The sequence below is a fragment of the Sceloporus occidentalis genome, unplaced genomic scaffold (assembly GCF_023333645.1).
Source record: "Sceloporus occidentalis isolate IW3139 unplaced genomic scaffold, rSceOcc1.0.p SCAF_6, whole genome shotgun sequence".
Lineage (NCBI taxonomy): Eukaryota > Metazoa > Chordata > Lepidosauria > Squamata > Phrynosomatidae > Sceloporus > Sceloporus occidentalis.
In genome coordinates, this window is record NW_028316986.1 from 71,074,894 (window position 1) to 71,090,353 (window position 15,460).

General features: G+C 41.4%; 1 protein-coding gene across 2 annotated transcripts in view; it reads right to left on the reverse strand.

The window, feature by feature from the left end:
• Positions 1-15,460, reverse strand: part of KIF25 (kinesin family member 25) — a 64,574-nt gene that overhangs the window by 46,900 nt on the left and 2,214 nt on the right. Inside the window, exons 3-4 of one of the 2 annotated variants that reach the window (XM_089529996.1) lie at positions 2,916-3,035; positions 1,461-1,599 (exon numbers count right to left, since the gene is read on the reverse strand). In XM_089529996.1, coding sequence (XP_089386122.1) covers positions 1,461-1,599; positions 2,916-3,035 — 259 coding nt within the window. The remainder of the gene's footprint in view (positions 1-1,460; positions 1,600-2,915; positions 3,036-15,460) is intronic. The other variant, XM_089529997.1, reaches the window with a different exon arrangement.

Consider the following 15,460-nt stretch of genomic DNA (forward strand, 5'->3'; position numbering starts at 1 on the left):
GCCTGAGTCCTTTTCAGTTAAGCTAATAACATTCCCCCATTGAATATTAACTGTGGGTGCCCTCCTGATACCCTGGTATTTGGACAATATTACATTATACTTTTTCTAAGTATGCATCCTATGTTTCAGATACATCAGGGGATGGAGTAATTAGATAGACATCCAGTGTTTCTCTCTTTCTCTCTTATTCTTAATTAAATATATATATATATAATGCTTACACACCATAATGTAATTTTTTCTATTATGGTACAGCAGTGCTATCATAATGCACTGGGGGAAAATGCTACCACTTATCTTTATTCTAAAAATATGGTTAATTATTATTACAAAGGTTTTTCTATTTTTTAAACTCTTACATTCTAGCATCGCAGTGCTATATACCTCTCTTGCATTAAAAATACCTAGAAAAGCATTTTAGGACTAAGTAAAATATCAAGTAAACATCAAGTTATAAAATGGCACCCACCACAAACACTGTAATTTACATGTGTGTGAAAGGTGATAAGATCACTTCCAGAGAATGTCACTGCTGGTGACAAAATCTAACCTTTTTAAAAAAAAGAAATGATGGAATAATAATGTTAAAGACATCTACAGTTATAGAGATGCTCTTCCCTTTTTCCTTTTTTCCTGGGGGAAAAAGGACTTACTATAGTCAAAGAAAGAAAAGAAATCCACAGAGAAAATAGAGGATAGCAATGCTTGGATTACTGTGTTGTATGGGTACTCTAAAAGAAGTGAATGAATGGCACAATTCCACGCTACACAGCTAGGCTAGCATTCTGTTAGTCAGTCCCAACTATAGTAGGCCCTTTCAATCACTTACTGAATGTTGAGTCAACATGTAGTAAGTCCCACTGATTCAGTGGGTCCACTCTTGTCAAGACTAATAAATGGATTTAAGCTCTAGTGTAGAAACATTTTTTCTGTTTTATTCTCCTGGAAACAGTACAAACCATTTAGATTTTTGAGAATTAGCACAAATTGTGTTTATACGTTGGCCTAGCAAGCACATTTTGAATATTTTCTTTGCCTATGCATATAAGTGTTTATTGTTCCTTGTTTATTTCTCATCTTACAAAAGTGTCCCAAGTCAAGCCTAAAACAGGACATCTGAGGCCAACCATCGAAAGATGTCATGTCTATAGATGGTTAAGTGTTCTGTGGCTGAATTCCCTCCAGAAAAAGTAATAACCACTGAAAATCTGATTACCATATTACCAATATATCACACAGCCATATGCATTGGATTAGAAAAAAACTGCAGCTGTACAATCACATCAAGAAAATATGTTCTTGCTTTTCTAGGATTAATCAAAGCATGGAACACTTGCTGTTTTGCACTACAACTCACCAATTCCTCCAGCCAGGCAATTTTTCAGGCTCTAGATCATGCGCAGCAAAGACTAAGTGTCACATGATTTCAAAAAGAAGCATCAAGACACAATATCTCTTACTTTCAATAGTCTCATTATGTAGCTGCAGCCTTTGGATAGCCGACAAAATCTGGTAAAAAAAGCTCTTGCCCTGATGTTGGATATCTCTTGAAAACTGAAGGGCAGACAAACGAAGATTCTTCATGTCTTGTTTCAGTCTCTGTATAAGAAACAAAAAGCTGTTACACTGTGAGGAGATGGGAGTGGGGAACAGGAAAGAAGATCTTCATATTTTAATGTATCATTGAACATTGAGAATCAAACCACAACTATCAAGAGATATGAAGGAAACCTCACTTTTACAAAAATAAGAAACTATTAAAATGTGTCTGGGAAAAATGTTTTTACTACATGAAAACACAATACTGGATTTTAAATGTGCCCAAAGAATTCTAAACCAAGACAAATCCATCAACATGAACAAAACAACACATTAGACAACATTTAATGTTGCAACATTTACTGTTAACCATCCTTATCCGTTGAAACTTTTGCTATTTACACTTTATAGAAATACCGGTACTTCAGTACATTCTTAAAAAATACTTTCTCATCCTGAAAACACACCACTTCATGCCTCCAATTTTGAGATACCATTTAAATATCTCTGGCATTTTACAACTGCTCTTTGCATATGTCAGCCTTCTAGTAATCTAGTTGATGGTAAATGGTTATAAGATTTACCTGCAGTGGAATCAGCTCAATGTTTTAATGCTACAAAAAGGCAGCATAAATCTCAGTGAAGTCTGTAACCACAGAAAGCTGGAGAGAATAACTAGAGACCATACTTAGGTCCAAAACATACTGCAGGGATAATCCAGTTTGACACTGCTTTAACTGTCCTGGCTCAGTGCTAGGGATTTCTGAGAACTGTAGTTTTGTAAGCCATTTAGCCTTCTCTGTCAGAGAGCTCTGGTGCCACAAAGAACTAAAATTCTCAGGATTCCCTAGCATTGAGCCAGGGCATTTAAAGTGGTCTCGAACTGGATTGTTCCTGCAAATGTGTTTTGGACTTTAGTTCAACAGCTGAGTGAAGGATAAATCTTTGCTCCCTGTGACTGTGATCTGTTGGTATCTTTTCCTGGAAGCCATTCTGTATGTCTGCATATGGTGAAGACACTGGGTATGATACCAGTAATGTCTGGAGGTGCCTTCAGTGGAAGTGATAATAATTTCTTGATGCTTATAAACTTCTATTAAAAATCAATTTATGTTTACCTGAAAAGGTGTATAAAAATTTCATAATACATTTTTTAAACATCAGTATTTTCCCCTAAATCCAAAGCATTAAGGCAGGAAGTGTTTCAACTAAGACACCTTGTATAAATAAAAATTCATAAAAATGAAGCTCCAGTTTATGAATTTTTGTGGCTCAACTTGGATTCCAGACCAAGGGCCTACATCCGTACTTCTTTTCTCCTTTCTATATATACACACAGGGATGTACAGAAGCTTTGTATTTCTAAGTCTCCTTACCTGTATAGCTTTGTAAAGTTGGATTACCACAGACCTGGCACTTGCATAGAAGTTCTGCTTTCTGCAAAAGGTGAAATGATCTGATTCATTAGCTGAAATATTTCTAATTGTTTGTTGACTCTGTTTAAAAATAATGAAAAGAATAAAAACAAATCCAGTTACTTCAAAACAAATAGTTCCATGAGAAGAGGTATGTATAAAACTGAACAGTTTAAAATATAATTTAGAAAGCCAACTGTTACAATATTTACAAACATAGTTTGACTGAAAAATCAAACTATTCATCTGAGAATCCATAGGCTGCCACAGCTGCCTTGAGTCTCACTCGTGACAAAGGTGGCATATAAAACAAATAAACCATGCTTTTCTAATGTCTCTTTGATCAACCTCAGATTGTATGATGGAACCTTGTGGCTGGCTTTGAATAATCAAACTTGTAAGCCACAGAGGAGCAGCTAGAATGGTATTCAGTGAAAATAACACTGCAAAGCATTCTGGAAATAATTAATGCTGCAGGAACTATTCTTAAAAAGAGAAAAAATTGGGCTGGAAGGCAAAGAAGATTTTTCAGTTTCATTCAAACCCTGCAAGAAGCAGTTATTTGAACATGAAGCTTATTCTGCACTTATTTTTAAGACTGTACACATCCCAGTAGTTCCCGACTGCACAGATATACTACAGAACGGGTGACAAAGTGCTGCCATACATGTAGTCCCAAGGCTGTTTATGTGGCTTCCAACCAACCCCCCCCCCAAAAAAAAATCCCTCAGGTTTTTTTTTTTCAAACTAAAAATGTTGGGTAGAATTCCCTGAAGTTTCCGGGGCACACGACTGGCTATTTCACCCCATTTTCAAACCTATACAGCCATTTTTGAGGCAGATGAGGCATGTATAGGCTTACATCATGTGAGGACAAAATGTCAGTTATTTACACTTCAGAGGTTTTAGGGGAATGGTACTGGCCATTTTTTTGTCTTAAAATGAGAGGATAAATTTTGGACGGGAAGGTGGGGGAAGTAAATGGGTGTGTCATCTTCTGAGATACAAGAGGCTGACATGCCCCCTGTAGTAACTGTCCACTACTGCTCTAAAGCCTACATTTAGGCAGTTTGTAGATGCACAGGTCTTCAAATGTTATGCTTGCATAAGAGAAGGTAGTAGCCAAAAGCTAGCTCTACACATATATATCATAATATGGAAATAAGTCCTTGGGTAATAGCAGATCATGAACAAACAATTACTATCTAAGTCAGCTTTTCACAAGAAAAACTGAGGAATCCAGTTAAAAGTCACATTTCAAACATTAAATACTAGAGTGCTTTTTCATCACTTGTAAAAACTTTCCAAGCAGGAGTGAAGTCGCTTTGTCTTCCACATTATTCAGATATGTAAGTATTAAAAATGGAAGCTGGGGGGGGGGGGGGAGGGACATGAAGGGGAGTGTGTGTGTGTGTGTCTGTGTTGTGTTTGCAACAAAATCATTCATCCTATTTTTCAGAATTTGTTAAACTTATCTGCTGCACAATAGGCTTTACCCCTACTGATGTTAGAAAGGTAATTTTTATTTAGAGCAGTTTGGAAAGCTGTAAGCATTTGGAGTGGTCCAAAAAGCTACAGCTGGTTCCATGTATCCTTGGGGGCTTTGGGCTGGTGTTTTTTCAGCAGCTCCAACCCTTTCCACTTCAGTCAACTGAAGTAGATTATAACTATAGACATAATGAACTGATTAAAATCTGGCCTCTTGTAATGAAAAGTTTTAAAATCCCATTTCTGTTTATATGAAGAGAAAATGAAAATCAGCTTTTAAGAGCAAATGAACTCATTTAACCCTAACATACTTGCCACCCTCCAAATGTCTGTCATAATTTATTTTTTGGCTCCAGATTATCATGGAAAACAAGAGTTGCAATAAACCAAAGCAAATGCCAGTTTGATTCACTTAATTCTGGCCATTAAGAGTTTCTTCAGCAAATTCTGAGATTTGTATTTTAATGAAATGGATGGAATATGCAGCTACAAATCTCTTTATACATATTCTGGGAATCAATTTTCAGAGTAGATACAATTGTTTTACTGAAAATCAAGTCAACTTTTTTATACATAGTCTTATACAGGACACATTTCCTAATACAGTCAGCCCTTCCCTTACGCAGGGAGATCTGTTCTTGACCCCCCCCCCCCCCCCGTGTAAGAGAAAAAATGTGTACGCTCAAGTCCAATTAGAAGTAATGGGGCTCATGCCCACGGTGTGCCATGGGCGTGCGCCCCATTAATTCTTCCAGGGCGCATAGTTTTTTCTGGTGTGTAAGGCACATTACACGCTCTGGTAACCTCGAGACTGGATTTCTGCAATGCACTCTACATGGGGCAACCCTTATACCAAACCCGGAAGCTACAAATGGTACAAAACATGGCAGCCAGGCTGGTCACTGGTACTTCCAGGGCCAGCCACATTACACCGGTGCTAAAAGATCTGCATTGGCTGCCGATTTGCTTCCGGACGCAATATAAGGTGTTGGTGATGACCTATAAAGCCCTAAATAGCTTGGGCCCAGGATACCTGAAGGACCGCCTCTCCCCATACATTCCGTCCCGCACCCTCAGAACATCTGGGCAGCAACTACTTAGGGTTCCCGGGGCCAGGCTTGTCTCCACTACCAGGAAGACATTTTCCATCGCCGCCCCGGCCCTTTGGAACACGCTGCCCATAGAGCTCCGCTCGGCCACCTCCCTGGCCCAATATAAAAGGGATTTGAAGACCTTCCTTTTTGGTAATGCATTCCCCGATTAAGATGTCCTATGGACCTCCTTCCTCTTCACTGGCAAGAGGACTGGCTAACTCGGGGCTTTTTTGTTTTTATTGTAATGTTTATTGATGTTTTTAATGCAATGTTTTTAAAATGTTGTAAACCGCCCTGATCTGAGGAAGGGCGGTATATAAATAAAAATTTTATTTATTTTATTTTATTTTATATATAACGCGGGCGCACTGTATGTAAATTTCTCTCACTTGCCTTTTAAACAGCCCCCCCCCCGATGCACTTTTAACAGTTCACGTGCACTTTTACACACTGTCCAAAACTGTGTTCATCACATAACTCCTTGGCCTTGTTTGAGGTATATTTACCATATACACTCATCCCTCCACATTTGCAGTTTTGAATTTTGTGGATTTGATTATTCACAGATTTGATTAATATGTTCTCTCTAGGAATATCTAGGTCCTCCAGAGCAACTCTGTGATCAACGTTAACCAAATGTCGCACTGAAGGACCTACAAATTCTTAGAAAGAACACTCCACTAGTCATTTGTAGCTCCTCCAGCACTATTCTGTGGTCAGTGTCTGGCAAATGTTGACCACAGAGTTGCACTGAAGGACCTAGAGATTCTTAGAGGTGTTCTCTCAGGTAAAAACTTAGTGTATTTGTTATTTGTGATTTTTCCACATTTACTATACAAGGGTCCTGTGCCCCTAACCACAGCGAATGTGTAGGAATGAGTGTATACTTGATTATAGGTTGAGAAATTTCTGCCCAAAAACTGTCCCTAAAATCCTGGATAGACTGATATACAAGTCAGTACAGTAATATTGCTTAGAAAGGTTCTGAAAGAAGCAACACCCTATGTACCTCAGCAGTGATTTTTGAAAGAGCTGCCAGGCAGGTGTGTGTGTGTGTGTGTGTGTAGGTATTACAGTTCCAAGACATAATGAACTTCTGTTGCTCTTTCTAACATCAACTCAAAGAGGCTAAAGTGATTTTCTGTGTATTTTGTGGACTTTAGCCTAAGACCAAAGAAGATGCTTTGTTTCTTTTAGCTGCTAGAGGCTATCCTGACTAGGGAATTATGAGATCCATAATAACAAAACAACATCCTCAAGATCTGAACCAGACGCTTCTGGGGAGAAGAAGTGATAGGTAGAACACTTGAGAAAAATAAGTCACCAGGAACTGATGGTTGACCAATAGAGCTGCTTCAGGCTATAGCGACAGAATCTACTCTACTTCTAACTAAAATATATCAACAAATTTGGAAAATGAAACAACAGCCCACTGATTAGAAATGCTCAGTATATATTCCAATCCACACAAGCGGAGACACCAGGAACTGCAGTAATCACAGAAGCATTGTATCAATTTCTCATGTAAGCAAATGATGCTTAAAATTCTACAATAAAGACTCTTATCACATATGGGACAAGCTGACAGATGTCCATGAAGGATTCAGGAACAAAAGACACACTAGGGATCATATAGCAAACATATGCTGGAAAACAGAATGTACTAAGGAAATTCAAAAGACCAACCTGTGTTTTATAGACTATAGCAAAGAATTTGATTGTATAGAATAGTCAGTGATTGCAAACCTTTTCGAGGCCGAGTGCCCCAACTAAATGTTTTTCCAGAACTGGGTGTTACCTGGTGCTTGAGGCTAAAATTCTGCCCTCTGGGGTGGGACTTCTCCTTGCATACCTTTCTCAGCTTCCAGCTGCCTCCAGAGAAGCAGTCGGAGCCAGGAAAGGTCTGGAAGGAAGAAGAACATGCATATGCCTGTTCCTCCTTCTCCCCCAGCACCTTTCCCGGCCTCCAGCTGCTTCCGGAGAGGCAGCCAGAGACCAGGAAAGGTCTTGGAGGAGCAGGCATGCATTTGTTCCTCTTCCTCCTCCCGTGCCTTTCCTGGCCTCTAGCTGCCTCCAGAGAGGCAGCAGGAGCCCAGGAAAGGCCTGGGAGGAGGAGGAACAGGAACATACCTGTTCCACCTTATGTCCATCAGGTCAAATGGCATCATGTGCCTGAGATGGTACGTGTGGCATAGGTTTGCCATCAAAGGAATAGATCATGAGAAGCCATGGATCAGTCTTAAAGGGTATGCCACAAATTTGATAGTCCTAATGCGTATTCAGAACAAGTAGCTACTATCAGGGAAGAATACAGAGAAATGGAATGGTTTCTAGTTGGGACGGGGGTTAGCAAAGCTGTATTTTATCATCCTGTCTATTTAATTGGTATGCTGAGAACATCAAACAAAAAGCAGGACTGCACTCGAAAGACGGAGACATAAACACTGGAGGGAGGAACATCAACAATCTATGATATTCAGATGACACCATAATATTAGTAGAAAACCTTGGAGATAAAGAAACACTGTTGAAGAAGGTCAAGGCAGAAAGTGCAAAGGCAGATTCAAGGAAACAAACACTATGACTAGAGACAATCTACACAATTTAAATTAGACAATGAGCCCAGGTGGTGCAGTGGTTAAATGCCTATACTGCAACCACTCACTCATAAACCACAAGGTTGTGACTTCAATACTAGACAATGGGTCCGGGTCAACTCAGCCTGGCATCCTTCCGGAGGTCGCTAAAATGAGTAGCCAACGTGTTCGGGGCAATTAGCTTACTTTGTAAACCGCTTAGTACAACGGTAAGCAGTATAGAAATACACTTGCTATTTCTAGTTCAAGATTTTCCATACTTGGGTTCAACAATCAATCAGAGCGGAGACTGCAGTCAAAAAATCAGAAGACTAGGACTTGGAAGGGTAGCTATAAAGGAACTGGACAAGATCCTGACGTGTAAACATATATAATTAAATACTACAGGATTGCCCATGCCAACATACAGTGAGCCCTTGCTTTACACAGGGGATCCGTTCCGGACCCCCCTGCGTAAAGCAAAAACGCTTATGCTTGACCTCATTATATCCAATGGGGCTTGCGCTTGCTGCGTCGCCGCGTGCGCCCCACAGCCACCATTCACAAGCCCCATTGGATATAATGAGGCTCATGCTCACTGCACATCCATGCGAGCGGGCCAGGCAGTCACCTGTTTCCTGGGCGGCTTCAGCATATTGGTAGGAAGCTGAAAGGAATGGATGTACAGGTTGTCATCTCGTCTCTTCTGCCAGTTGAAGGGCATGGTCCAGGAAGGGAGAGGAAAATAGCAGATGTGAACAACTGGCTTCGCAGATGGTGCCGCCGAGAAGGATTTGGATTCTTCGATCATGGGCTGCGGTTCCATGAGGAGGGACTTCTTGCAACAGACGGGTTGCATCTCACGCCAGTTGGAAGAAATGTTTTTGCCAACAGTCTCAAGAACTTGATCAGGAGAGCTTTAAACTGAGTTCCGAGGGGAAGGGAGACAATATTAAGGAAGGCGAAAGGGATGGCGAAAATAGTCAAACTGACATAGAGGAAACAAGGCAAACAGTGCAAGGACCCAACAGTGGGAGGCAAAAAAACTTGCACAGGCATCAAGTAAAAGGGAACCTTGGTCTGCGATGTCTCTACACTAATGCACAGAGCATGGGAAATAAGCAAGATGAACTCGAACTCCTAGTACAACAAAGCAAATATGATATAATAGGCATCACTGAAACCTGGTGGGATGAGTCTCATGATTGGAATGTGGAAATAGAGGGGTATAACCTTATTAAGAGAAATAGGCCAAACAGGAAAGGAGGAGGAATAGCACTATATGTCAGAGATATTTACACCAGTGAAGAGATCCTGGACATCAGTCATGGAAGCCAGGTGGAGAGCATCTGGATAAGAATCAAAGGGGAGGGAAACAACAAGGGTGTTACGGTGGGAGTCTACTACAGACCCCCAAGTCAGACTGAGGAATTGGATGATATCTTTCTAGAACAGATGACCACACAGTCAGAAAAGAGAGATGTAGTAGTGATGGGCGATTTCAACTATCCTGATATTTGCTGGAAGTCAAACTCAGCAAAATCCTCAAGGTCTAGCAAATTCCTCACTTGCCTGGAAGACAATTTCATGGTCCAAAAGGTGGAAGAGGCAACAAGGGGGTCAGCTATTTTAGATCTGATCCTAACCAACAAGGATGACTTGGTTAATGAGGTGCAAGTGGTGGGATCATTAGGTGGAAGTGACCATGTTCTCCTGGAGTTTGTAATACAGTGGAAAGGAGAAGCCAGGCAGAGTCAGACATGCATCCTAGACTTTAGGAGAGCGGATTTCAGTAAACTTAGAGAAGTATTGAGGGCGATTCCATGGTCAGAAATACTAAAAGTTAAAGGAGTTCAGGACGGATGGGAGTTTCTCAAAAGGGAGATACTGAAGGCACAATTTCAAACAGTTCCAGTGAGAAAGAAAAACGGGAGGTGTCTCAAGAAACCAGGATGGATGACTAAGGAACTTTCAACCGAGCTAAGTTTGAAACGGAACATGTATAAGAAATGGAAAAAGGGGGAAATCACGAAAAAGGAATTCAAAGAAATAGCAGGCATGTGTAGGGGTAAAGTCAGAAAAGCTAAAGCGCAGAATGAACTCAGGCTTGCTAGAGAGGTTAAGAGCAATAAAAAGGGCTTTTTTGGATATGTCCGCAGCAAGAGGAAGAAGAAGGAAACGGTAGGGCCACTGCGTGGAGAAGATGGCAAAATGCTAACAGGAGATAGAGAAAAGGCAGAATTACTCAACACCTTCTTTGCCTCAGTCTTCTCAGAAAAGGAAAAGGGTGGTCAACCTGAGGATAATGGAGCAGAGGACAGAATAGGTGAATTTCAGCACAGAATAAGTAAAGAGATAGTAGAGGAACACCTTGTTAATCTAAATGAATTTAAGTCTCCGGGACCAGATGAACTCCATCCAAGGGTATTAAAAGAACTGGCAAAAGTAATATCGGAGCCATTGGCAATCATATTTGAAAACTCCTGGAAAACAGGAGAGATCCCAGCAGACTGGTGAAGGGCAAACGTTGTCCCCATCTTCAAAAAGGGGAAAAAAGAGGATCCCAACAATTATCGTCCAGTTAGTCTGACATCAGTTCTAGGAAAGATTCTGGAGCAGATCATTAAACAGAGAGTCTGTGAACATCTAGAAGGCAATGCCATAATCACAAAAAGTCAACATGGGTTTCAGAGAAACAAGTCATGCCAGACAAATCTAATCTCTTTCTTTGATAAAATTACCAGCTTGGTAGATGAAGGGAATGCTGTGGATATAGTATATCTTGATTTCAGTAAGGCCTTTGACAAGGTTTCCCATGACATTCTTGCAAACAAGCTTGTAAAATGTGGGCTAGACAAAGGAACTGTTAAATGGATCTGTAATTGGTTGACCGGCCGAACCCAAAGAGTGCTCAACAATGGCTCCTTTTCATCCTGGAGAGAAGTGACCAGTGGGGTCCCACAGGGCTCTGTCCTGGGCCCAGTGCTATTCAACATCTTTATCAATGACCTGGATGACAGAACTGGGAGCATACTTATCAAATTTGCAGATGACACCAAATTAGGGGGAATAGCTAATACCCCAGAGGACAGGATCAAGATTCAAAACGACCTGAATAGACTAGAAAGCTGGGCCAAAGCTAACAAAATGAAATTTAACACAGAGAAATGTAAGGTATTGCACTTAGGGCGGAAAAATAAAATGCACAGATATAGGATGGGTGACACCTGGCTGAATGAAACTACGTGTGAAAGGGATCTAGGAGTCCAAGTATACCACAAGTTGAACATGAGTGAACAGTGTGATGCGGCAGCTAAAAAGGCCAATGCTATTTTAGGCTGCATCAATAGAAGTATAGTGTCTAGATCAAGAGAAGTAATAGTGCCACTGTATTCTGCTTTGGTCAGGCCCCACCTAGAATATTGTGTCCAGTTCTGGGCGCCACAATTCAGAAAGGACATTGAGAAACTGGAGCGTGTCCAAAGGAGGGCGACAAAAATGGTGAAGGGTCTGGAAACCATGCCCTATGAGGAACGACTTAGGGAGCTGGGGATGTTTAGCCTGGAGAAAACAAGGTTAAGAGGTGATATGATAGCCCTGTTTAAATATTTGAAAGGATGTCATATTGAGGAGGGAGCAAGCTTGTTTTCTGCTGCTCCAGAGAACAGGACCCGGAACAATGGATGCAAACTACAGGAAAAGAGATTCCACCTGAACATTAGGAGGAACTTCCTGACAGTAAGGGCTGTTCGACAGTGGAATGCACTTCCTCGGAAGGTGATAGAGTCTCCTTCCTTAGAGGTCTTTAAACAGAGGCTGGATGGCCATCTGTCAGGGAATCTTTGATTTGGATTTCCTGCATGGCAGGGGGTTGGACTGGATGGCCCTAGTGGTCTCTTCCAACTCTACGATTCTATGATTCTATAAGGAGCCCGCGTATGGCGTGAGCTCACTGTATTTCCCATTTCAATATATGATTGTGAAAGCTGGACACTGAAGAAAGCTGACTGTATAAAAAAACTCATTTGAGATGTGATTCTGGTGAAGTGTTCTGAGAATACTGTGGACTGTTAGAAAGACATAAAAAATAGGTCCTACAGCAAATCAGGCCTGAACTCTCCCCAGAAGCAAAGATGACTAAACTGAAGTTGTCATATTTTGGCCACATCAGGAGAAGAAAGGACTCACTAGAAAAGATTATAATGCTTGGTAAATTTGAGGACAAAGGAAAAAAGGGAGGTCACATTACAGATGGACAGATTCAATCAGAGAAGCCATGGCCATCTGAAAGAGCTGAACGGGTGGCTGAGAGGGTGACTTGGAAGTCTCCCATGGACTGACATGAGGGAACTTGCCAAACACAAAAGATGAATATTTGGTCTGATCAAGTAGATCAGTGCTAGGACTTGTCAAACACAATTCGTTAGTTCAACCAGTCACAATCCTACTTGCCAAACACAATCCTATTATTTATTCATTATATGATTTATATCTTGCCTTTCCCTCTATGCAGAATCCAAAGAAGCCTAAAGCATTTTTTTCAAAGACATAGTTAAAAATTATTTATGCAAAAGTTGCAAACAGATTAAATAGCTGTTCAACTGAAAGTAGATTAAAATATAAAAACACAGATCATAATAAAAAATATTACAAAAAACACAACACTGCCACAAATCCTTCTGTTACATAGATCTTAAACCAAACATCTGTTTGAATAAGGTCATGGTCTGCAGAGAATTCCACAATCTGGGAATAGCTACTGAGAAGGCACTCTGCTAGGTCCTCACTAAACATGCCTTTGATGGTGGTGGGGACCAAAAGAAAACCTTCTCCTTCTCCTGAAGGACTTTAAACTCAGGCAGGCTCATACAGGGAGATACGGTATTTCAGATAGTGCAGATGCAAGCTGTATATTGCTTTAAAGGTTATAACCAGCACTTTGAATTCTACTCAAAAAGGGACTGGTAGCCAGTGAAGCTGTTTCAATGAGGGTATGGGGTAAATAGGTCCCTATAACCAGTTCCAGCCAATAGCCTGGCCACAATACTTTGGATCTGCTGAAGTTTCCAAACAGCTTTTATTCTTCTGCAGGAAGGAGACAGGTTAAGCCAACCAGCTGACACGGTATGTGGGCTGGTCCAGCTGGGAGCAGATATCAGGCAGCAGTCCATGGGGAGAAAGGTGGAAACAGGCGGACAAGCAACAGACAGGAGAAAAGCCTCTCGCCTTAGACTCAGACTAAACCAGCTGCTTCATATTTAGCGTGATGTACACCAGAGGGTGGGCCTCACTCCATATGCCTTTGATGATTATTTACTGAAGCAAGGTACTGAGAATCTACCAACGTACGTTAAGCAGGTTTTGCATGTCCAAGATTAAATGCTGATCCATGTTCCCCAAGAGGTGAAGAGCTGAAGGCTTTGAAGCACAGAAGGCCTATGTCTCTCTACAAAGCGGCTGTATTTTTGTAGGTTCTCCCAGGAAAGCTGAGCTCAAAAGGCAACATCTGGTTTTCAATCGAGTTTTGTGTTGTTTCAACTGATCCCAGTTTTTATCCTTAAAGAGTTAATCAGGACTCCATAATAGCAAGAGACTTTTATGAGGTCATATGGCAGTTTAAAGTCTCACTTTAGATTAGAACTTCTTGGCTGACAGTTCCTATTACTGCTAATCCCTGCAGTCTGCTCTAATGCTGGCCCAACCTCCCACTGTTAAATTCTCTAAACTTCTAGGACTCCTACAAAAAAGAGACAAAATGTCCTCAGCAAGTATAACAGGTCTTGTGAACTGTTCAACACCTGTTAAAAAAAAAGAATGAACTTGCTTAAGCAAAGCAGTTACAAGGAAGTATTCAGACTTTGACATATTTTAAAGCTTTCCTCAGGTTTTTAGCCAGCTGATAATTTGTTATTAGCAGCAACAACTACATTAGACAAAACAATCATGGTAACTAGCAATTACTAGTCCATAAATTTGATTTTGGTAACATGGAAGAGGGTGTTCAAGTGGCCCCTGGAGGATCGATAGACAGAAAATTTGCCAAAGGTCAACTTTAACTGAACTTTCTTTTTAGCAAAAACTCTCCTACTCCATGAAATATAAAGATCTGATTAATAAAAATACAGTAATGGCAAAGGAACATGTAAGAAAGTACAAATTAAAATGGATGTTGCTCATTACTTTTTTTGTGCTTTTGGAACATACATATTTTTGCTGATGCTGCAGTTTCAGTGACTTTTTCTCTTCCACTGGTAACTGGTGATGCAGCTCAGTAGCTGGTTGAAGAAGGTTTCCTTACCCTCTGGAGCAGGTTTAGGGGCTTATAAGGGCCAGATGATAACTAGAGTCTTTAATATTTCTTTCAAAGTGAATAGGCTGACAGATGGCTTCAAATCTGCTTATACTTAATAGCATTACACACCACTGGTAATATACATGCTAATAAATAAGCAGTGAGCCTCAGCAGCAGATGCATTCACACCTACACTGCAAGAGGGATGAAATCACACATCTCCAGTCAAAATATGTAATGACGACCAAGGCTGGATTAATGTGATCCCACATGGATCCAGATTTACCGTATTTTCCGGTGTATAAGACGACTGGGCGTATAAGACGACCCCCAACTTTGCAACTTAAAATATAGTTTGGGATATACTCACCATATAATACTACCCCTCTCTTCCACGATAAGTCAGAAAGGAGCTGAACGCACACAACTACTACAGCAGCAGCAGCAGAGGAGAAAGAGAGGGGAGGAGAAAAAAGGAGGAGAAAGGAGAAAAGGAGGAGAAAGAAGAATAGGAAAAAGAAGATAAAAAGAAGAGGAGGAAGAGGGGAAGAAGAAGCGGAGGAGGGAAAAGGAGCAAGAGGGGAAGCAGAGGAGAAAGAAGAGGAAGAGGGGAAGAGGAGGAGGAAAAAGAAGAAGGGCCCAGCTAGCTGGCTGCCTTCTCTAGAGGCAGAGGAGCCGGGCAGCGCGTCCTCTGCCTCTGCAGAAGGCCTTGTCACCGCGGCCTCTCTCCTCAGGGCCCAGCTAGCTGGCAAGGCTTCTCTGAGGCGGAGGATGCACTGCGCGGCTCCTCTGCCTCTAGAGAAGGCCTTGCCGCCACAGCCTATTTCTTTAGGGCCCAACTGGCTGGCAAGGCCTTCTCCAGAGGCAGAGGAGCCGCGTGGTGCATCTTCTGTCTTGAAGAAGGCCTTGCCAGCCAGTTGGGCCCTAAAGAGAGAGGCTGCGGCGGCAAGGCCTTCTTCAGAGGTGGAGGATGTGCTGCACGGCTCCTCTGCCTCTGGAGAAGGCCTTGCTGCCGCGGCTTCTCCTCGGGGCCCAACCAGCTGGCAAGGCCTTTCT